Raw genomic sequence first — 25,592 nt, 5'->3', positions numbered from 1 at the left:
ATGACCGCAGTTATTTGATAAAGAATAAAGTACAAACAGTAATACTCTGAAATATTGTTATGATTTGAAATTACTGTTTTCTATTCAAACACATTTTCAAATGTAATTTATTCTTGTGATGTAAAGTTAAAATTTTCAGCATCATTACATCATCTTCAGTGTTACAGAAATCATTCTAATATACTGAAATGATGCTCTAGAAACATTTCTGATTATTATCAATTATCAATGACACCCTCACCATAACCATTTCATAGTTTATGACTGTTATTAAAGGAAACACCAGTAAAGAAAATACTTATCAGAGGAAATACTATAGTGGGTAGTAACCCAGAAATCAATTTATTTTCTGTACACTCTCAGAAATAAAGGTACAAAAGCTGTCACTGGGGTGGTACCTTCTCAAAAGGTACATTTTTGTACCTAAAGGTACATATTAGTACTTAAAGTGTACATATTAGAACCTAATAGGAACAAGAGTGTACCTTTCCATCCCAGTGACAGCTTTTGTACATTTATTTCTGAGATTGTATAGACTCACAGCATCTCTTTGAAAATGAATGTAAAATGAAAGTAAGTGTACCTCTCTCTCTCTCTCTCTCTCTCTCTCTCTCACTTTGTGTGTTTGATTTGCTGCTGAAAGTGTGTATATCTGACAGTACAGGGGCTTATGGACTCCAGCTGGGACCAGCAGTCATATTTACTTGTTTTTCTCTGACTGCAGCCACTGTACAGTCATAAAATGAGGTGTGTACATGAAGGACTGTACGTGGTCTGCGACAATCTTTATGTAGGTGGCACATTTCAAAAAAGTAACATCCACATTAATGCTAGGACTCAAGGTTTCCCAGCTGATCACTGTCCAGATTATAACATGGGTATGTTTGCACAAGCTTTTTCGCAGAGTTCACTTTGGCAAGCCATTTTGAACTCCTTGGTTTGGCCGGATTTTGTTCGAAATGATGTCACATCGGTTCGTTCTTTGATTTCGTCTGAAGTATATTGGGGCTTTAGTGGTTTTAATGTTGTGGCTGATCAGTGTATACTGTGTAGACTGTGTACTTTCGGACGCTTACATTCATGCTCTCCATCTGTGCTGTTTTTTTATTGTTTTTTGGACACATGCAGCATGGACAGTACATGCATCTCATTGGTTTTTAGCATCTCACGTCATGAGAGCAGTTTTTAAGATGCCATGTCAAAATCAAAGTAAAGCTTGTCTTGAAAAACGGGTCCTGTGTGAATATATCCTCATAACTCATTTTCTGCTTCCTGTTCGTGGTAGTGGTTTGGCAAGGAAAGTTGCAAAAAAAATTGTAAGGAGGTACTTCAAAGTTGAGTTTCTCGAATGGTAGGAAAATATAATGCAATTATGTAATTTAGGTGTTTTTTTTTTTTTTTTTTTTTTTTGCAATATATCAAAACAAATCCAAAGTTCCTTTTCAGTTCTGAGTCTTCACTATGAAACTGATTGTGCTTGCTTTTTCCTTTCTGAGACACTATCAGTAGTGCCAGAACACAGTTCTGTCAATGCATAACTGCATAAGTGGTGTTTGCCCATACAAAAGGTACAGCTACAGTTTTTTGCATCATTTGTTAGGTGAGAAATGGTCAGATTGCTTGGAAAAGTGACAGCAGATCTGTCCTCACCAAGAAACATGATGTCTGTAGTCGCGGTACGGTTGTCATTAAAAACCTAATCTCAGTCAGCTACTGTATTACTATAGATGATCAGCTTAAATGACGCTCTCTCTGCCAGTTACACTGCATGCCTCACATTCCTTCGTGTGTGTGTGTGTGTGTGTGTGTGTGTGTGTGTGTGTGTGTGTGTGTGTGTGTGTGTGTGTGTGTGTGTGTTTTATAGGCTGACTGTCAATGCTACATGTGTGTGTGTGTGTGTGTGTGTGTGTGTGTGTGTGTGTGTGTGTTTATAGACTGACTGTCAACATTACATATGTGTGTGTGTGTGTGTGTGTGTATAAGGGGATATTTTGTGATTTCTCTGTGCGATTTGATTTAAGTGAATTATTAATAGATTGTACAAAACAGGCACCACTTTACACAACATCTGTCAATTCTTTTTTTTTTTTTTTCATTCCTTTTGATTTATATTTAGGTGGCGCTCTGACCACAGTTTTCTGGAAATGAAAATAAAACCCATTATGTCAGGACTCTGAAATGCTGAACCTCCCCACCAGATAAAGTCCACACTCACAATGTTTAGATCTGTCAAATTGGGGTTTATTTTGTTGCTTTTTTGGTTTTGTGAGTTTATGCCATAGTCGCACAGAGCAAGGCTTTTGTCTGTCGACATAAAGTCTGCAGCATATTGTAGCTTATTTATTCTGTCAGTGCCAACAATCACCCCCTTAAACAGGAAAGGATCATCTAATGTACAACAGCCAATCATATCTTTTTTTTCCCCCTGCCTATGTGATGTATAAATGGGCAAAAAATGGTGCAGCAGTCTTTTCACATAAGCTTTTAGTAAACATGCATTTCCTTACAACTAATTCATAAATACAATAAATTTAAAATGACATGTTTTAATTAAAACTCATTTAGATCTTTTTGGGGGAGGATAAAGTAAAAAATGTATTTGACTTCACATAGTATTTATTAATATTTAAAATTAGCTTTTATTTTAATATTTTCATTTTTCTTTTTAATTTGTCTTTTTTAATTTGTTTTGTCATTTTTATTAGTTTTTACAAATATTTCAATTTAGCGTTCTTTTATTTCAGCTTTAGTAGTTTTAGTACTTAAACAAATACAGAGCTCTGGCATGAAACTCTAGATGGCGCAGTCCAACCCTAATGACATCATTATCACATGGCACAGCTGATTGGTTCTCTCCTGTATCGATAGCCAATGAGCTCGCTGCTCAACATTCAAATATACGATTAGGGCTTCAGAAACCCTCCACCTTCCCCCAGCTCCACCTGTATAGATCTGCTAAAGGGTGATTTATGCATGCTTTATGGTGGTTATTTCATGTATGTTATATTTAAAATATTATTATAAACATTTGAAAAATGTTCGTCTACTTTATCAAAGTAATGTGGTGTGAAGAACATGCAGAAACATGCACGGGGGGGGGGGGGGGTATGCTTATACTATGAATGAAAATACTATATGACTTGTAAGTAATTTGTCAGTATGTAAGATGCATACACTTACTTGCATTGAAGATGTAAGGAAAACAACTGCCGTTTCTCCGAGATGTGATGCCACACTTCTTGGTCTCCTCTAATGCATTAGTATGAGTTCTTTTGAAACCAGTGGAAATGGTTGTGTGTGATTTCCACAAATTCCTGCGTAGCATGACTAAGTCAGGTTTAATGCCAGTAAACTGAATCAGTGAGTGAGAGACAGCAACAACACACACCCCGACACACGTGAGTCAAAAACGTGAGATTTTACTTGATAGAGATCTTTTTGCTCCCCTGTGAGTATTTGTGGTAGTCAGGAGATAAGGTTGTTTGATGTGTAGGGCAGCATAATCTCTACTGAAAGACACAGGAAACAGAATAAAACACGGCTCTATAAATGAGATCATGTGACTCATGTCAAACTAAATGTGTTTCCTACACCGGAAGGGTGTGTGTGTCCAAGAGGCACACTGTTTCTGGCAGCCAGTTACAGTACATGCTGCATGTGTGAACAGATGGGAGGTCACCAATGTGATAACCTTTGGTCTGAGTGTCTCCTCGAGCTCACAGGAGTGTTGTGTCTGCAAGCCCACTACTGGACTGCTGCACACACTCGTTGTGATTTATGATGCTTTACAGATTAAATGATGTTCAACTCCACACACCCACTCTAAAAATGATCCAAGATCATGTGTCATCTCACTCTCTCCTTCTGTATCTTCTGCTCATATTCACATATCTTCTTCTGAATGTTCTCATCTGCTCAGTGATCACTAATCTGCTCAGATTTGGCTTGTCTTCTCGAGATCTTCTTCTCAATTTCTCATCTGGTCTGGTCTCTTCTCCCTTTGTTTCATGTCCAGTGTTCACAAATGTTCTCAAATGTTGTCTTTTAATCAGCACAGATGTTCTTTGAATGGTCTGGTGCCTTCACTTTGAATAGTCTGGTCTGGTCTCGACTCTTTGCTGTTGCTGTTCTATGTGTAATGTCAAATTCAGGTGTAGTTCAGAGTCCTGTGGAGTTTGGATTCTTACAAGTATGTTTATTCTCTCATAGCTGAGTTCAGTTCAGATGAATTCAGCCCTAAATCTTATGTAAAGCACAGATGTTGTTACCTGATTGTAGTGTACTGCTCATGGTGTGTTTCCTCCTGTGACGAGAGCGATTGGGGGTTGAGTGTAGATTTGTTAAACATGCCGAGACTCGCTCAGATGCCCCTTAAACACACTCACATTCCTGCAGATGAGTGATTAGTGATTCAGTGTTCAGCTGACGACTGTGTAAACCCGAGTCATGAATCAACACTCATAAATCTGTCCTGAATGAATGAATGAAGTGAGATGATGAACCGACAGGAATGATAAGCGTATAAACAGTGGTGAAGTTGGGGTGTAATCACTGTAATGTGTTAGTCCTCCAACACTAATGAATGTTTAGAGGCATCTGATAACACTTGTTTTCGCTTCTTAAACACTGGTGTGGTAGACATTGATAAGACTAGGATCACTTTATTGTACTGTGTGTGTGTTGGTAGATCAGCTGCAGTGTGCAGCAGATGGCAGCAGTGCTGTTTTCTATTATGAGCAGAGCTATGCCTTCCCATTGCTTTTCACATGTTTTTAAGTAAGAGGTGTGTATGTGTGCTACAAATGATTCTTCCAGCTCTCATTTGTGTATGTGCGTGCTGCACAGAGAGGTTGATCTTTGAGTTGAATGAATGAGTTTGCTGGTAAAGGATCTCACTGCCTGTTTTGTCATGTTTTATATGTTTGAGGGATGTTATGCAGAAAAGCACACTGTAATATCAACACATACACACATTGGAAATGATGTGTTTGAAAATAATATTGTGTATAGGTTTCTGCAGATAAAACCAAAACTATGGAGTACTGCCAGTTTTTATAACAATATTAATTCATTTAACAAATCTTAAATACAAATCAGCATCTTTTAAAGTGCATTAAGTACAAAATTAGTTGTTCCAATTTAGCAGACTTTAAGTGCACCAGTTTAGTATACCAAACGTACAATTTCAGGGTATTTTTATTAAGTACATAAATATATAAATGTATTTGTAGTACACTCAGCATGAAATAGATCTATTTCAAATCCATTTTAGAATATTTATTTTTCATTTCTGGGGTTGTAAGATATAAATTCATACTTTTTATAAGTGTGCATGCAAAAATACAAATTATATGTCATCTATAGCAGTTCACTTCCACAAACAAAGACTGATTGCATTCATATTGTGAGCTATACCCCAAACCTTTCAAGACGACTCGGGTGCGGTTCACTGCTGTGCACAGTTTAGTGAATCACTTTCACACCAACCAAACAAACCAAACCACAAACAGACTCAGATGTGCTTAAAATATTCATTGCAGTTACAATCATGCAACAGCATGTTATTGATTAGTCAGGCTACAGTCTCATCTGTCCAAGTATGACGCAGTGCAAAATCAAATGTTTGAAGGATTAAATTATCATTGCATGTCACAATGCTGAGCCCAGTGGTAGTCTGATAAACATATATACTGTATATTGGAAGAAGCTGAACTACAATCACATTATCTATGTCTGTTTGTGGCACAAAATCAAACTAGTTGGATTTCAGTCAATTTACATGTCATTTTAAAAAGACAAATGATTGCTTTAGTCTGACGAAAGCTTTTGAACACACTTTCTAAGAACGAGAGCATATCACATATCGACTCGCACTTCATGGAGAAAACAATAGATAATTAAAAGACATCTGAGACTGGAAGCACACACGCTGTGTCTCACTCTCTGTTGTCAAAGTGTGTGTTGTGCCTGCCGTCTGTGTGTTTGTTTGAGCTCTCTGGGGGTCTTTAGTAGAAACTGCACTGCACTCACTCAGTTTTCTTGGAAGTGTGTGTTTTGTCACATTCCAAGTTACACCCTCTTCATATTTCCCCATTCCTGCAGGGAACGATTGCCAATTACATCAGTTTTGATTATGCAACACACCCTGCGATGGTGTGATGATGTAGATGTGAGGGGTCAGAGGTAGGACTGAGCACGTACTGCATATGTGTCTCATGAGAGAACTCACAAGAAAATCCCCCAAAATACTGAATATCAAAGCAAGTGTCTATATGTGTACTCAAATCCTGCTTGATTTTTTACTTTTTATTTCATTTTACTTCATTTTTTTCTCAATGTCTTTTAAATCTGCTGGTGTTTTGGTGATTTTTAGTGGATGTATGAAGTCAGTTCTCCTCGAGTTCATACAGGGGTGATAACAGAGGAGCCACAGAATCACATTCAATAGCAACTTATTCATGAACTAACCACTCCTTGAGTAAAAGAAGTTCAATTTGGCATAAATTTAAAACTATGCAAAGTATGGAAAGAAATATATACTTAAATGCAAACTGAATGTCACATTTTCAGAAACCCTAATGCATTTTAATTGCAATTAAATGAAAATTTAGTATTATCCTTAACATTAACATTTATATTAAATGCAGTTCGTTAAACATAAGAGTCATTATTATTTTGACTCACTTAAGTAGGACTTAGGTACATATTAGTAAGTAATTTCAAATCAATATCAAATGTATCAAATGAATAACACACTAGTTTAAATTAATAATAATAATCCAGTATTTTAGTCTGTTAGTCAGTCAACACATTAATATTACTGTACTTCTTTAAAGCATGGCAAAAGATTATTAAAACATAAGGATTTAAAGTAAAAATGTTAATTTGAAATAATTACAAAGTGCTCTTTTTGAAATTGTACTTAAATGTGTTAAGAAACGGTCATGAAAGTGAGCTCTCTTTAAGTGGCCTTTTATTTCATTAATATTATATTGTTTTTTTTTATGTACTTCTAAGATTTAGAGTTATTACAAGTGGTTACAAGTGGTTACAAGTACATTTTAGGTGTCTTTTAAAGCCACTGTCTAAATAAGTCTAAGTACTATATATATATATATATATATATATATATATATATATATATATATATATATATATATATATATATATATATATATATATATATATATATATATATATAACCTTTATTTAAACAAGAAAAGTCCCATTGAGACACAGTCTCTTTTACAAGGGAGTCCTGTATAACACGTTCAACCATAAGTTGCAAGACAATAAATTACAATATAAAATACAAAGCAGATTTACACAAAATTTACAGAATATTTGCATGTGAAGATGCAATGAGTTTAAAATATGTAAACAAATTAAATAGGGGCTAGAAGTCAATATCCACCCACCATTAATTAAAACAGTTACACATGTCTGTCCGCATATCAGATATTCTTTTTTTAAAAGGAAATTAGCGCACCAATCTTAAGTCTAGACTGGAGTTCATTCCAGGATGAAGGACCATAGTAAGACAGAACCCTCTTTCCTGCTTCTGTCCTCATTCTTGGAACCTTAAAAAGTAGTACATCACTAGATCTTAATTGATATGTACTTTGGGTACAAACAAATTTTAAGCAAATATAAGACGGCAAGATACCTAAAATCGCTTTATAAATAAAAATGTGCCAATGTCGCATCCTGCGCGATTTAAGTGACGGCCAATTTACCATATTGTATAAGATGCAATGATGTGTCTGATAGCCAGCATTTGTAATGAACCTGAGAGCCGCATGATAAAGAGGGTCTAGTATTGACAGAGTAGATGGACAAGCAAATTGAAAGATGATATCCCCATAATCTATATGAGACAGGAATAGTCCTGCAACCAGTCTTTTTCTTATAGTCCTAAAAAAGCAAGATTTAAATCTATATAAGAATGCCAGAGTAAATTTAAGTTTCATAGAGAAAACTTCAATGTGTTTTTTAAAGGTAAAACCTTTATCAAACCAGATACCCAAATACTTGTAAGTATCAACAAGTTCAATAGCTTCATCTTGGAGTGTCTTAATAGCAAGAACTGGGACTTTAGTACCTATGGGGGCAAATATCATTGCCTTCGCCTTTTTGCATTTAAAAGTAGCTTCAAATCAAACAAGGCGGATTGTAATGAGGCGAAATCTGACTGCAAATTCGCACAGGCAGTCTCAGCTGTAAAGGCACACGAATACATAATTGTGTCATCGGCATACAAATGATACTGTGAGTAATTAAATTCACTACAAACATTATTTATATAGATGATAAAAAGCAAAGGACCTAAAACTGATCCTTGTGGGACACCCTTTTTAGGACGACAGGGTCAGATGTAACATTCCCATGTCTTACAATTTGCATCCGTTCAGAGAGATAGCTGCGAAACCAATTTACAGCTCTATGACCAACACCAATATTCAACATGGTTTTGATTAACATGAAGTGGTCCACTGTGTCAAATGCCTTTGTAAGGTCAATGAACACAGCCATACAGAATAACTTTTTATCAATTGCCGCTTTTATATCATCAGTAACTTTTAAGCAGGCAAAAACTGTGCTGTGACCAGATCTAAAACCAGATTGCATGTTATTAAGAATATTTTGTGAAACCAGAAAAGTTTTTAATTGATCAGACACTAAAATCTCCAAAACCTTAGCTGAAACCGATAGATAATTATTTGCATCACATGGATCTTCAGATTTTAGTAATGGTGTGACGTAAGCCTGCTTCCACGAAATAGGCACTGTATCTGTGCAACGCACAGGTTAAAGATATAAGTGAGTGGTTTCACTATAATTTCTGCTGCCATTTTTAACAAACCAGGATCAAGTCCATCTGACCCAGCTGCCTTCTTGGAATCAATGCTCCGTAAAACATGTAAAACTTTTGATTCCAAGAATGGCGTAAACTCAAGGATCGAAGAAGAAACAATATCAGCAACCACTTGCCCTGGTAGAGACTGGGATCTAGGTTCCGCCAGGAATAGTTTTTTCCAAGATTCCTGCATATTGGTTTCTCCATGGTGAATTTCACCTCTTTCTACCTGGGAACTATGTTGAACAATAGGGGTTTCACCCAATGTTTTCTCAAAGATATGTCCTGCCTTTTCAAAGTGCTCATTAAAAGCATTTAACATATCCCTCTGCTCTGTTATCACAGCATTTCCTATTTTCAGCTGGTGAGGGAAGCCGTTAACTGTCTTATTTTGTAATGCTCTAATAGTTTTCCAGAATTTAGAATAGTCATGCAAACTAATTGACATTTGTGCCAAATAGTATTCAGCCTGATTTCTAAGAGTTCTAAAAAGACGCCAATCGTTAGCACTCTGTGTTTTTCTAGCTATTGACCATTGATTATTTCTGGCATGGATTAGGTCAGCTATATCTTTAGAAAACCAAGGGTTGTCTCTGTTTTTTATCCTAAACTTCATAATAGGGGCATGTTTATTTGCAAGCTTTAAGAAATGTTGCTGAAAAAAAGCTATAGCATCCTCAATAGTAGGAATCAATTCTATTTGAAGCCATTTCACTCTGGATAAATCTTGAAGGACAGCTTGCTCCGAGAAATGCCTGAACCAAGGTCTGAGAACAGTCCGACCTTCGGATTTGGGTAATTTTGTACTCCTAACACATGCAATAGCACAATGTAAACTGCAACACCTCCACCCCTACCTTTACGTTCAGATCTAAAAATTCTATAACCGTCAATAAATAAAACATTATCAGAGACAGAAGGTTTTAACCAAGTTTCAGACACTACTACAACATCAGGTTTAGAGATCATGAACCAAGTTTTAAATATATCTAATTTGGGTACAAGACTTCTAGCATTTATATGAAGAAAGGCAAGCCCATGTCTGTTACTAAATTCTAAGGGGGTTGGAAGCTGATGTAGACTTTCAGGAAGCAAATCTGGACCTGGATTGGTGTTCATATTTCCAGTAACCAGAAGGAGTAATAGGATTAAAATTTTAGAGAAAGATTTCGAAGCACTAGATACCTTGCTATGATGTACAGCGGGCCAATAAGTGCCCCTACAGGCAAACGCATCCAGAAGCAATAATTCAAAAGCAACAGTACATTTTATACCTTCTAAAATGAGCACATTATAAAGTGAAGCAGTAGTCAGATCAGCATTTAACTGCCCATTTGAGACAGTTAAGAAATCATTGCGACTAAAAACGCATACATCTTCAACTTGTGGCACTGAATGAGCTGATCCTCCAACCAGGCTTACCTCAGCAACCAGAGAAGGTAACATTGGCGCCACCCACGCCAGCCCAGTGAACACTTGGCCCAGCAGCTAGCCCAGAAATGGCAAGAGGTAACGTTAGCGACACCCACGATGATTCAGCGATGCTCGGCCCAGCTTAGCTCAGCAACAGCAGGAGGTAACGCCACTCACGCCGATTCAGCAATCCCTCGGCCCAGCTTACCTCAGCAACGGCATGAGGTCCACTTTAGATCTTCTGTAGGTGAAGCTTAACCCCAAATGCTTGCTGCGTATGGCTCATCTGGGCAGGTTTTCACATTGAGCGCAAATGTCAATGGGAAGCGATAAACCTGTCAAAAACTAAAATTGTAAATTTACTAAATTTGTGCACACACACATACACTCCCTCACATAGCTTCTGGAAAAATCGGAGCATTAAGTCATCTTCACACACACTTAAACACACAGAAAGGGCTTGAGTGAGGAAGTGTAAGCTTATGATGGGCAAAATCTCTGTCTGTGTGTGTCTGTGTCTGTGTCTGTGTGTGTGAGCGCAGCTGTGCTAGTTCCTAACCTTCCGCCCTCATGTCTCTGTATAGTAAAAGATAACACACACACACACACACACACACACACACACACACACACACACACACACACTGTCCTTTTGTGGACTCTTAACAGTGTGTTTGGGTTTGTTTTGTGTGTGTGTGGAATTCCCTCTCAGCAGATGAATAAACAGGGTGTGTCACAGAGACAGGAGGACACACACATCAGTGGTGGACGAGGTACACAAATCAAATACTTAAGTAAAAGTGTAGTTACAATAATAAAATATTACTCCAGTAAAAATGCAAAAGTTGCTTACTTTTCATGGCAACTTACTCTCTGAGGATCACCTGGTTCTGAGTCAGTCACAAAGACTCAATTTGCAAATCAATCAATCAGGTTCTTTGAAAATAATGAGCTCATCCATGAATCAGTCATTATCACGTCCCGGAACGCGTTCAGATGCTTGAAAAATGTACAAAACAAGTAATACGAAAGGAAAATACCCCACTGTAGCACTCAAATGTCATTCATTTTGAAAGCTGGTGTGTCAAGATGCATCACAACAGGTTTGGCATCAGTGTTGACATTATCTTGAGCCTTTTAACCACTCATCATAACACACTGTGGTTAATAAAGGATGTTACGTTGATAGTTTTCATTTACATTCAGGCCCATTTGAATAGTAAAGAGTGTTTCTAAACTAAGAAAAACACTATCTCTCTCTCTCTCTCAATCCTGCCTGTAGGAAAGAAAAATTACAGTAGGGTTATCTGTGACATCTTCCAGACAACAATGAGAAAACAAAATGGAGAGTAAATGGCTTCTTCTCCTGAGAAATAGACTCTTCCTATAGTTTCAGGACAGATCACGCTAGTGTCTTAAACTGTACTTCATTTATTAGAGTTATCACCTGTAGTATTATTTCAGTCATTTGAATTAGCTTTTATCTTTATATTTTACATTTTTTTATTTATATTTTTGTCTAAGCTGTAGTAATCTTATGTTTTTTGTATTTTTTTTAAATTTAGCTTTATTTTATTTCGGTTTTTAATAATCTACTTCAACTTCAACTTATTTGATTTCAGTTAATTGCCACGCCAACATTTCTGTTTGTTTTTTTTTTAATTTTTTTAAGTTCGAGATTTCCATGTAATATTTATATTTTATTTCAATTCACATAAATTAATTTCGGAAATGCTTCATTTTAAGTTGTCATTTTTAATGTGTAATTATTCAAATAAGTACAGAGTTATATTAATTATTAACATGTACTTACTATAGGGTTAGGATTCGGGTCCATTGCATGTAATTTTGCATAATTTACAAGTACATGTATAACAAGTACTCTGTAAAACAAGTGTTGATTTTTAACAGTTTCAGTTTTAGTTAATAGTAACAACCCTGCTTATAGATTTTCCAAAATATTAAAGATTTCAAATGTGATCTCAAACACTTCTTATCTATTTACTCCCAGACTGAATGAGCTGAGCTGAGCTCATTTATTTTATAGTCTTATACTCTACTGTGTGGAATTCCTTTAAGGAAGTTTTGAAAAACCATTTTAGACGAAGTTGACACTTAAATAAAACATAACTCTGATCTCCATTAAGAGGTCAGCATAAAGAAACTGAGGATGAAGTCTTGCTGTGGGTGTCTGTGGTGGAGCAGTGTGTGTGTGTGTGTGTGTGTGTGTGTGTGTGTGTGTGTGTGTGATTAGCGTGCAGGTGGATCCCATGAGGCCGTCTGACGGGGGGGAGGAATGTGTGAGTGAGTGTATGGTGATTCCCGTCGGCACTGGAGTGTAGGAGGGGCGTCTGTCTTCAGTCAGAGCGTGAGGTGAGGCTTGTGTCCAGTGTGTGAGTGTGTGTTTTGGAGAGAGCAGCGGGCTGCAGGACATGCTGAGATCTGGCTGCTCTCTGGATCTCAAGAGGAGCGCTGTGATTCCTGTCACAACTGCACGTTCTACAGGACAGATTTGGATGTGTAGAGTTTATCTGACAGAAAGAGTTTGTAGTCATGCAGGGCAAGACGGGGAAAGTGTCCAAGAAAGAGCTGGTGATCGAGTCTCCCCAGCAGTTTAAATATGTCCCTGTTGTGGAGGAAGAGCAGGACGGTGCGGGTCCTCAGAGGAAGGTTAGTGCGCTCACACAAGCTCCTGTCAGTCTGACCTGAGATGCTTTTTGTTGCTTTTTAAATGAGGGAACTCTGAGTGAAATAATCTGATGGTTTAATCGATCTCTTTGAATCTTTTTTTCAGTCAGCTGTTTGTTTTATAGTAAAGTAAAGCCTTTTTTAACAACTTTATGATAGTTTGACTGAGTTGAATGGTAGTTTTATAGTTTAACTGTGATACATTGATAGTCAGACATTTTATTTTTATTTATTTATTTTTTAAGTCATTTGAGTCAGCCAGTACTTTAATAGCCCTTCAACCTTTTCCAGGTAGCTTTTTGATGACCACCTGTTAATGTGACTCAGCTTGTTGATTTGCTTGGTCTGTCTTTTAAATGACTTTGTGATAGTTTAAGTGAAAGTTGAGTTAAAACCTAAAATCTGTGGTTGTGACAGGTGTTTAAAGTTATTGATTTAGCCATTTAGTGCCTATAACTTTGATCAGTTTAAGTGTTTTGGGGTTGAGAAGTCTTTCCAGAAAGTATTGTGGAGGTATCAGGGTACAGTGATGGTGTCAGAGGATCATACCATGATATATACAATTGATATGTCACTGTATGAAACTGTATGGGTTTGGGTTCAGTACGATGTAATTTATTAAAATAAATTTTAAATAATAAACAAATTAAGCTTTAAATAAGACTTTTAGGCCCCACTTTATATTAGGTGTCTTTAACTTCTATGTGATAAATAATTTATAATTGTTAGGTACAATGTACTGATTGTATTCATGTTGAATTGGAAAACACTTGCTTCTATTGAGGCGGGATATGATTTAAGTTAGGGACAGGATTGCTGGTCTGGTTAGTTTTGGTTTAGGTTAGGTTTAAGGGTGAGTTAAGGGTTAAGGGTAGATTTGACAGTGTAATTGCAATACAATACAATACATCTTTATTATCAACCGTGTTTTAAATTTGAAAAAACACATTGTCCAATTACAGCAGGTACTAAGGATCTTTTATAAATATTTATCTTTGCTCGTGGCATTATTTATTTATTTTTTTTTCAGCAAGAATTCATGAAATTGGACAAAAGTGATGGTAAAGACATGTTACAAAAGATTCCTTAGAACTTTCTTTTCTTAAAAAAAAAAAAAAAATTCCACAAAAAAATTAAGCAACTGTTTCCAAAATTGATGATAATCAGAAATGTTTCTTGAGGAGCAAATCAGCATTTTAGAATGATTTCTGAAAGATCATGTGACTGAAAAGTGGAGAAATGATTTTCAGCTTTGCATCAAAGGAATAAATTACATTTTCACACACAAAAAAAAAAAAAAAAACAGAACACCCCCCAACATCCACATGACCCCAAACTTTTAAACAGTAGTCTACCTGGAAGAAATAATGATGGTTTTTAAGGGTTATTAAAAAGGTCTCAAATGTCTCTTCCAGCATTATCGTCACACACACACACCTCTACACACCCGTCTGTCACTGCCCATGTACTGTATCTTTCTCCTGTGTTTCTATTGCTCCACACACAATGGAGTTGAGCTCAGCTTTCAGGCTGTTTGCTTTAAAGTGGAGAGTGCACTGCTCCTCAGAAGAGAGAGATGAATGTGCTGAGATGATTCATGTGGAGATCACACAAGCTTCCGTCAGCTCACACGTGCATGTCTTTCCTGCTGTCACTTTAGGTCTATATATTCTGCTGTTCTTTTGGAAGCAGAGTGTGCTGTAATGTGTGGGCCGGTTGTGTCCAGTTGGAGTGTGTCTGGATGTTTCAGAGCACAGCAGTGTAAAGAAATAGACACACATTCACACAGCTGTTCTGGAGTACTGGTATCAGATTTCTGATCAGTTAGAAATTTCTAGTGCACTGCAAAACATTAAAAGTTTACTTATGAGGACATTACATAGATTCTGTTGTTTCTTTATGCAGCTATTTAGAAATACTATAGCCTAACCTTAACAAAAAAAAAAAAAACAATTTTACAATTTTACTAATGAGAAAATCCCTGAAAGGAGGTTTTGTCAGAATTAATTCACTTCTTGGTACAAATTTGGGTAAGTACACACAACTGTGCATTACTGTGATGCCATTCTGAACACAAAACAACTGTACAAACATTGTCCTATTCATGTTCCCAGAAATAAATAAAGGTGTGTGTGTTTCCCACTTGTGTTTGTACACATGCTGTGACATATGATACTCCATCTAAATGCATTTTTTAAAACATTTTGATTTTTTACTTTACTTTTCTTTTTGCTAATTTTAAGTTTACATTAATTGGAAATTTCATGAAACAATTGTACCACTAAACATGCACTCACATCACAGCCATTTAAAATACATTTTTGGTTGTCCTGAACCGCAACCTGTTTTGGAGGGAAAACACTACTGAATAGTGAAACGGAGTTAGTAGAATCTCTGTATAGGTCATTACTCTCTGAAATCGCTCTTGTTTCTGTGCAGTTAGTTTCATCAGAGATAATAAAATCACCTGTCAGTCATATGACTGTAACTCTGGTGTGTCATATATGTGTTAAAGATTAAACTGCTGAATTTTTCAAATGCGGATATCAACTCTCACATGCATACAAACACATCCACTTCATTTCGTTTGACTGGACAGCTGTTTCTCTGCTGTATTATTAATAAATGAGGCTCATTGGCGAAACATGCCTCTACCTACATTTTTGCAAACCTCCAAAAACCACACCTATGCATACAATTCACAGCCGTTTCCAGCCGGAATGAACACTAGTTACAGTAAAACAACAAAACCTTTTATTCCTTTTCACACAAACTATGATTACAGGGGCACATTATTGATTAATAAAGACCTATTTTTGTGTGTTATCTTGCACAATACTATGCTAAGACCTCTTAAGACCAAATTGTATGATTTGTAAAGTAACTTTGACATTTGCATCGCATAAACTTGCAAGTTACAGTAAACTTGCTCGGATGCTCACCTGGTACAGCAATGCACTTGTGAAGTCAGATACGAGTCTCATGAGTCACGACGATAAAAGAGTTCAAAGACTTGTAGAAAGAAGCTTAAATGTCATGGTTGCTTCAAAAAATGCATTTTTGTTTCACGTCTGCTTGTGTTCTAAAACTATCGATTAGGTTTAGGGTAGGTTTTTGTGTAGGTGATGCATACGTTATTTTCAAATGCAATAGAGTGTTAACAATTTAATGTCGCTTAATTTAATTGCCGTTAATGTTTCAGATAAAAACTGAACACACGTTTAGCATCACACATATCACTTGGAAAGTGTGCAAGAAGCAATGTAATATCATTTTGAAGAAATATCGCCACATGCACATATTTCCACTGAGCCTGGCTCAGCCTGACTTTGAGAGTCAGGGTTTGTATGCTCATGACACACACACTGTCGGGATTGAACTGGTTGATGGTTGTTTTATGTGGTGTCTGGAGGCTTTGATGTGTTGTACAGTCAGTGAAACTGGTGTTCATGGTGATTGTGTGAGATTCTGGTCTTTGATTGGTCTATCCAGTTATGATATCATCATCAAAACAACCCTGTCTCCATGGAGATCTGCATCTGAGGTCATTTTGCCAGTATCACTCCCAGATGTGTGAGTGGACTGTGTTATCTCACTTAGTCTCACACACACACACACACACACACACTCCCAGATTCCTTCTATATAATATCAGTGGAAACATATTACCAAGATCCTCATCCAAAATTCTCATATTGTACAGAAAGATATTTAAATGGAAAAAAGTCAGAGGGAAAGTTGTTATCACTGCACAATAGAGTACATCAATAGAGTGACTACTTCAGCTTTGGTTCCATCACTTTTTTAGTTAATTTGTTATCCTTAAAACTCTTTTTAAGTTCCTGAACTCTTATTGAGGCTGGGGAAGTTTGTTTGACTTTTCAGACAGTGTTGCCGTTAAATAATATTGAGTCTGTTAAGTAACAGGTACAATCACAATGATGTATCTGAAGTGTCTTGCTCATTGAGGTTTTAGGGAGTAGTATTTCATTATGGGACTTTACAGAACACCCCTTGCCTCATATGCTAATTCAGTTTTTTAATCACTATTTCTCCTCTAATTAGTAAATATGAGCATCACCCTATAACATGCGGGAATGTTAGTAGTGTTATATCTGTAAGATGTGCTGAATTTGTGTGTGTTTAGGTGAAGCCGCGTGTGGTGGAGCCTCTGGACTATGAGAGTGTGCTGGTGCAGAGGAAAACTCAGATCCTCAGCGATGGACTCAGGGACATGCTGCTGTTTCCTCTCGAGGATTTCCAGGTCAGAATATCTGTGACTTTCCAGTGGTTTTTACTGTAATATCTAAGGATTCACTGAAATGGACTTTCTGGGCCGAAACCGAAAATTCTGGATGCACTTGGCCGAAAATGCTTTGTAATAATTTATTTATTCTTTTATTAAATAATATAAAGTAATTTTGTAAGACTTTTTAATTAATCAACCTTCAAGTTCATGAACAGAGATTGTGTTAAAAAGGTGTTTTTACAATGTTTCGTGTTGAAGAGCCACTAACAAAGTAACTTATTTACAAAATATTCTCTTTCTTAAAATGTAAATGAGTGTAGATGTCAACTTTTTCATATGTATCTACAGGATTGAAGTCTGTCGGGTATAACATGAGCTTCTTGATGCAGTTCAGTCAGAGGCTTTCATAAATATTTAGTTTATAAGAAACTTAACGTTGTGTTTAATGTAAAAGTTAAAGAGTAGAAGTTTAATGGTGCAACTCAAACATATTTAGTAGTTCATAAGTTGTAAATTACTGTCCCTTTACGTCAAAACAGGTGAAACCGGTCCCACAATCACAGTGTTTACACTCTTCAGAACATCAACCTACTAATGGTTTATTCTCATTGTCTCTGTACATTCGACTGGGACAGGAAGTAACATTGAAATATGACACATTTCAGCATTAAGCTCTGAACAATGAGACTTTGTGACCTGAGCCACAGATCTCATGACACCAGGCTCTGTCCTTCCTGATCTATGAGCGGCCGACACGCAGACACATCCACAGAGATCCTGTGCGGCAGGGCAGATGTTCCCAGTGTCGCGTGTCCTTCCTCTGGGTCACCGGCTATGATCACACTGTACAGCTGGAGAAATAGATTTAATAGGCCATAATTTAATTCATACTACCCATAGTCATACTATGAAGAACATACTTTTGTATCAGACACTAAGTTTCATACCAAATGTAGTATCTACTAAATGCTCTCTTTTTCAGCTGTAGAAAAACTGTAAAATATAAGGCTTTGGGGCCGTTCACACAGAACCCATCTTTGCATCTAAGAACGCGAGACGCAGTGCTCAGGAATGGTTTTAAAAAAGTGCAGCGCAGTGCAGAATGGCTCTGATGTAAACAAAAGCTTGTAGTGCTTGCCCCGCCTCCGAGGTCTTCTGATTGGTCCACTGTTTTATATGTTCGAGAGAGACACTGCAAAAGACTCGATAGGAAAATGCACGCAATGGTCTAGCGTGTGTTTCCACAGTAAAAAAAACAATGGAAAAGTAGCGTATTGGAATGGAAAAGCACATTGTGTGTAAAGCTGCCAAAAGGATACAGAAGTGCCCCAGGCAAGCGCTCTCAGGATGAGACAGCAAAACATTCTTCAGGGTTTTTGACAGGGTGATGCTTAATTAACCAGGCTGCAAAAGTGCACAGACTATATAAGATAACCCAGGATCTGAGATCACAGTACTGCTCTATCACTAAAGCACTTCAGATGTTCCAATAGGATGGCCAGTGCATTCGTTTGCAGTGTATAAAGCTCCTTTAGAAGCTTTTGTCAAATGCAAGAATAAATGTCACTCCCGCACTACAGTTTCCAGCTTATTACTGCCACTAACAGGTTAACACATGCCACAATACTGGATGAGCCTACTGAAAAGACCAGCTAGCAAGCACTGACCTGTGTAAACTAGACTTGCAGATTCAGACCTTTTATCAATATGTCTGGTCCACTTTGCAGATTAATCCTGCCAATGAATGCCCATTAAAGCGGGGTCACATTTGATTTTTGGTTTCATTGTCTTCCATTCAATCCCATATGAATGCTGGAGACAGGAAACGCAAGCTCATATGAATTTCACTGTGTTTGAATAAAGTTTGAACTGACCTCCAAATTGGAATCATGTGAAGACGTGATCAAAAGGATATCTTTGTGATCTCTTAGCTGAATTAAATAAAATAGAATAATACATAGAATTCTATTGGCCAGCTGGTTATTTATTCAGATTTGTTCAGATTTCATTATGATATTCTTCTCAAATGAATATGCTGTACAGCCAATCTGTGTTCCTTCACAAGGCTGCTTGTGCAAGATCTGCAATCACGAACAGTAATGAATCCAATATGATTCTGCACTAAATTGTTTGCGATTATAAAGGTTCTCATTTATGATTGATTCTGTCGTGGATGAATGTTTTGGTGGGGCACTGCTCCGCCTGCTTGTTCCTCTACTGACCAACTTGTTTACCATCTTAAAGTTCCTGACGTGCTGCTAATCTGGTGACATCACACCATTGTATCCCTTTGTGAGCTTGCCTTGAACCTGTGACCTTTAACGTTACCAACCCAGGTCTTCTTTAACCACATAGCTCTTGAAGTCTTACTCACACACTGCTGTCCTGTAGTCCTGTAACGCTCAAGGTATTTGGGAGTTTGTGCGTGGCTCCTGGAAGACTATGGCAGTGTTCCTCCTCTTCTCACCCACTGCGATTAGCATCTCTCCAGGAGGAAGTGAGGGCTTCAGGAAGGGAAGTTTGGGAACATGAGGGCTCTATTGTGTTTTTCCTTTGGAATGCTTTTAATGCTATTTTCCGCTGGTTCTGGGACCCACTGACCCTGGTGACACAGAGAAACACTTTCCTTCTAAATATAAAACATTAAGAGCATTTGAGGTGAACAGACAGTGGACTCAGTGGACCTTGTTTAGGGTACATGACATAACATATTTCATTTGGCATGAATTAAAAAAAAAAAAAAAAAAAGGATAATGAAATTTTAGTGATGACAAAACATTGTGAATTTGTTTAATCACCAAAAATTCAGTAGATTATGAAAATCCGATGTGTTATATTAGTATCATTGATATAGAATTATGATTTGATATATTAAATTTTATTTTATTTATTTTGATTTGATTTTAATTATAGTAAAGTTTTAGTAATTTTGTTGTTTTATACATTTTTTAGACACTTTATTTTTTTAAATGTCCATAGAGTTTATATTAAAAGTTTTAGTTTATATATATACATATATATATATATATATATATATATATATATTATATATATATATATATTAGAAATAGTTTTCATTATATATATATATATATTCATTATATATATATATATATATACAGTACAGGTCAAAAGTTTGGAAACATTACTATTTTTAATGTTTTTTTGATCAAAAATACAGAAAAAACAGTAATATTGTGAAATATTATTACAACTTAAAATAATAGTTTTCTATTTGAATATACCTAAAAAAAAAAAATTTATTCCTGTGATGCAAAGCTGAATTTTCGGCATCATTACTCCAGCCTTCAGTGTCACATGTAACATCCAGTCTATCACATGATCCTTTAGAAATCATTCTAATATTCTGATTTATTATGAGTGTTGGAAACAGTTCTGCTGTCTAATATATTTGATGAATAAAAGGTTAAAAAGAACTGCATTTATTCAAAATAATAAAAAAAAAATTCTAATAATATATATTCTAATAATATATTTTCTTTACTATCACTTTTTATCAATTTAACACATCCTTGCTGAATAAAAGTAGTGATTTTATTTAAAAAAGAAAAACAAAGAAAAAAAATTACTGACCCCAAATTACTGACCAGTAGTGTATATTGTTATTACAAAATATTTATATTTTAAAAACATAGCTTCTTTTTTTTTTTTTTTTAACTTAAAAAGTATCACATGTTCTGAAAAAATATTAAGCAGCAGAACTGTTTCCAACTTTGATAATGAATCATCATATTAGAATGATTTCTAAAGGATCATGTGATAATGATCCTAAAAATTCAGCTTTGCATCACAGAAATAAATGATAATTTAAAGTATAATAAATTTAAAAACTATTATTTTAAGTTGTAATAATATTTCACAATATTACATTTTTTTCTGTATTTTTGACCAAATAAATGCAGGCTTGATGAGCAGAAGAAACTTCTTTCAAAAACATTAAAAACAGTAATGTTTCCAAACTTTTGACCTGTACATATTATATATATATATATATATATATATATATATATATATATATATATATATATATATATATATATATTGTTTAATTCATTTGATGTTTATTTTATTTCAAGTAATGAAAATGTTTTTAATGGTTTTAATTTTAGTTTATGATAATAAACCATTGATAATAAACCATAAACCATTGTATGACACATTGCACACTTTCATTTATGTAAAATAAAATACTTTAAAATCGCTGATTGCTAAAGGAGAATATAGTTTATCATTTTATGTATCTTTAATACATATTTTGTAGTATTTTTTAAATAATAATATTTTTTTTATTTATTTGGCAGGTTAATTTTCTTGAATTGTTACTGTGTTCTGATATTTTTTGCAGTGTGGTGTTTTATTTTTGAGAGTGTGAGAATGAGTTCTGATTGGTTAAACAGGTTCATGCAGCACTCTTGAACTTTTCAAGCTCTTATTGGCTGAATGGATGGAGACTGTGTGTCTATAAGAACTGAAGCTGGCAGTTTGAGTCCTGCTGATCTGGCGGACGTGAGTCAGGCTGGGGAGTTTTGCAATGGGAAAAAACTCCCCAACCTGCTCGAGCTCATCCTGCCCGCTTTGTTTGTCCAGTTGTAGTGTTTTCTCTCGTGAGAAAACTCTCTAATAGAGTTATACTGAACAAAAAAGTCAAAGTCACACTGAAACTGTGTATTTGTTTGCATGAGCAACGAAAGTGGAATAACAACTTCAGTGTCAGTCATGAGAGACCTGATTCTTATCATGATAGGTCTTCTTTGAGTAATTTGGTTTAAATTGATTAAAGTGATAGTTCACACAAAAGTGAAAATTCAAGCTCATGTCGTTCTGAGTCAGTGGGTCCTGTGTTAAATATATAATACAATATAATATAGTTAGTTAGTTCTCTTTTATTGTCTCCCTTAGGAGAAATTTGTCATAGGCAACTGGGAGAGCAGATCAAAACACACACACGGAAGAAAAAAAAAAATTATATATATATATATAATTAAATTAAGTTGTTGAGATTGGCGGATATGACTGTTTTTCTTTTTGGGTGCTCAAAATAAGTATTCATGAGCTCAAATTAGCACCATATTATCAATGAAGATATGACAAGAAAAAAATAACTCTGTTAGATTATTATTAATAAATCATCAATGTTTTGAAAAAGAAACATCTTTAAGGAATTAGTTTGTTTCATTCTGAGTGCTTGAGTTCTCATGGCCATCCCTGATTTGTTGGAGATGGTTGGATCAGTCAGGTTTTGTATAGTTGTGATTATAGATTGTGTAGATTTGATTATAACAGTGTTTTCTGTCCATCTTTCTTCTGCAGGTGTGTATGCTGCCACGACAGATCCGGACGCTCTGTCCCTCCATACCTCCACACGCGCTGAGAGAGGCACAGAGTCTGTTTGTGCAAGAGGTAAAACACACACACACACACACACACACACACACACACACACACACACACACACACACACACACACAGGCACATGTAAACGAAATCTAACAAACACACACACACACACACACACACACACACACACACACACACACACACACACACACACAGGCACATGTACACGCACACACACACACACACACACACACACACACACACACACACACACACACACACACCACACACGTACACACGCACACACACACACACACACACACACACACACACACACACACACACAGGCACATGTACACGCACACACACACACACTCACACACACTTACAAAGCACTTTTTTTGAAACCACAACTTTACTGTGTCACATTTATTAACTTATATTTTGCCTTCTCAGTCATACAGAGTGTGTGTGTAAGACAGAAAAGCGTGGCACCTATTATTCTTTAACAGTATTTGAGCGTTTGACATCCTCACACATACTTACTGCACTCTGAGGATTTCCTCTGTTGTTTCTAGAGAGGACTTTGTCCGAGATTGACCTTCATTTCACGTAACACACTCACTCCTAGCTGAGAGGAGAATAGTGCTCCATTGTTCTGCAGATATTCCCACTTCTTTATTACACTCACTGCCAGATAGGTATAAACTCATGGGATAGTCCCAAACTATTTCAACTACACACACACACACACACACACACACACACACACACACACACTGATGTTACTGGCAGACACATGGCTGATCTCCAGTAGAATTTATTGAAAATGAGATTTCTAAACCTAGTGTGCTTCATCTCTATCTGCTGTCTACATGAAAGCTGCCTTCAAAAGGGACGGCTAATAAAATGCATGTATAACTGACATTTCTCTTGACAACATATTACAGTTTTTCTCATTTGCTAAGACACACTAAATGAAACTGGGATCCGCTTGATCTTCATCATCACATTATTAGCACAGCAGAAGTCTTCTCTTGCAAATGTTTTAACACTTTTTCATTTGTTTCACACATTTTTCACACCCTTTTTCAAAACAGTTACCACAGATCTCATTGAAAGCCCCCAAACTCTATTGGATTCACTGTGTTGAACAAAAGAAAAAAATCTATTCACAGCTGATAGAAACTACTTGCATAATTATAAATCTCTATGCACCTGTGTGAAACTCATTTGCACAACTCTTCAATCAGCAATCAGTCCTCATCCATCTATAAAAGATGCCACCTCTGTGTTGCTATTTGCAAGCATGGATCAAAGAGGCCATAGGCATGGAAGGAGAGTAAGAGGCCATGGCAGAGGGGCCCGAGGAAGAGGAGTTTGTATGCGTGGTGGAGGAGCTGCAGCAGCAAGAGGACAAAATCCAGCTCAAGTTTCAAATGAAATTCGGGCAACAATTATTGACCATGTCATCAATCATGGCTTGTCCTTTAGAAAGGCTGGACAAAGGGTCCAGCCCATTCTGAGTCGGAGCACTGTGGCATCTATTGTCAGGCTTTTTCGGAATGAGAACAGGTAATTCACAGTGTTACTGTAATGTATACCACTGTGGATTTCAGCTTTACTGTATTGCCCTGTTAGCAGAACAAACTGTGTCTACAGTAATGCAGATGTTTTATCAATCCCATTAATGTGACTGTCATACAGTAATGTCAATTTTGACATGCTTTTTGCTTTTACTTTATAGAATCCACACATTGCCACACACTGGGTGGCAGAGGAAAGATATTTAGTATTGAACAGGAGTCTGCCATTGTAGATATGGTAGTGGCAAACAATGCAATCAGGCTGCGTGAAATCCAGGCAGCAGTAATTGCAGATCAGGGAGCATTTAGAAATATAAACAGTGTGAGTTTGGCAACTATAGATCGAGTCCTTAAACGAAACCATGTCAGAATGAAGCAGCTGTACAGAGTTCCATTTCAAAGAAACTCTGACATCGTAAAGGAGGCACGATTCCAGTATGTGCAGGTACAGATTTTTTTTTGGTAATACCTTGTTTAACCATAGTTATATGCGACTGGAATAATTTGCTTTATGAATTTGCTCTTTCTCTTAGAGAATAATGGAGCTTGAAGCTGAAGGGGCACATCACAAATTCATTTTTGTGGATGAAGCCGGCTTCAACCTCTGTAAGGTGAGGATAAGAGGTTGGTTTTTGTTTGTGAAGAGGGCTTCTGCCTCTGTTTTGGTTCACATGCCTTTACGGATTTATTTATTGTTCATTAATCTCCAATGATGGAGTCCTTTGCCACATACCAACTATTGGCCCATACAATACAGAACGCCTCATCACATTTCTTGATGCATTGAAAGAATTACTGATTCCACCCGAAGAGAGAGGGCTATTGAGGCCTGGCATGACTCTGTATGTCATAATTTGGGACAATGTGGCTTCCACCACCACTCTCGCCTTGTGAATGAATGGTTTGCAGCACAGCCTCGTATTATGATGCAATTCCTCCCTGCATACTCGCCTTTTCTGAACCCAATCGAGGAGTTCTTCTCTGCTTGGAGGAGGAAGGTGTATGATCACCGGCCATATGAGCAGATGCCCCTCCTGGAGGCAATGAATGCTGGTTGCCTGGCAATAGGTGCAGAGGACTGCCAGGGATGGATATGCCATGCAAGGAGGTATTTCCCTCGGTGCATTGCAAGGGAAAACATTCAATGCGATGTTGATGAGAACCTGTGGCATAATCGTCTAGAACGAATGGACTAAATGTGAAAGAAAATGTATATATCTTTCTTTTTTTTTTCTTTTTTTTTTTTTTAAAAAGGTATTTCCACCCATAAGTTTCCTTTGGTAGCTTTTTTTTTTTCCAGTATCCATTTGAGTTTGTAAAGTATCATATTTCATATTGATGGCTGCATTATTGTATTTTGTTGTCCATTGTGTAATGATTGATTGAAAGAATAAATTAATTTGACCACAAGTTGTGGTGTTTGATGGAAATATTTGCTTAT

At 36.5% G+C, this 25,592-nt stretch overlaps 1 protein-coding gene across 2 annotated transcripts in view; it reads left to right on the top strand.

Moving 5' to 3' along the window:
• The window catches only part of LOC109085412 (dedicator of cytokinesis protein 9-like), a 36,399-nt gene that overhangs the window by 7,234 nt on the left and 3,573 nt on the right, over positions 1-25,592 (top strand). Inside the window, exons 1-3 of one of the 2 annotated variants that reach the window (XM_042763211.1) lie at positions 12,525-12,940; positions 17,106-17,222; positions 22,539-22,628. In XM_042763211.1, coding sequence (XP_042619145.1) covers positions 12,824-12,940; positions 17,106-17,222; positions 22,539-22,628 — 324 coding nt within the window. In that variant the 5' untranslated portion in view covers positions 12,525-12,823. Of the gene's footprint in view, positions 1-12,524; positions 12,941-17,105; positions 17,223-22,538; positions 22,629-25,592 lie in introns of those variants that run through there. The other variant, XM_042763210.1, reaches the window with a different exon arrangement.

Source organism: Cyprinus carpio, chromosome A9 (genome assembly GCF_018340385.1).
Source record: "Cyprinus carpio isolate SPL01 chromosome A9, ASM1834038v1, whole genome shotgun sequence".
Taxonomy (NCBI): Eukaryota; Metazoa; Chordata; class Actinopteri; order Cypriniformes; family Cyprinidae; genus Cyprinus; species Cyprinus carpio.
This window is presented reverse-complemented; position numbering and strand designations above follow the sequence as displayed.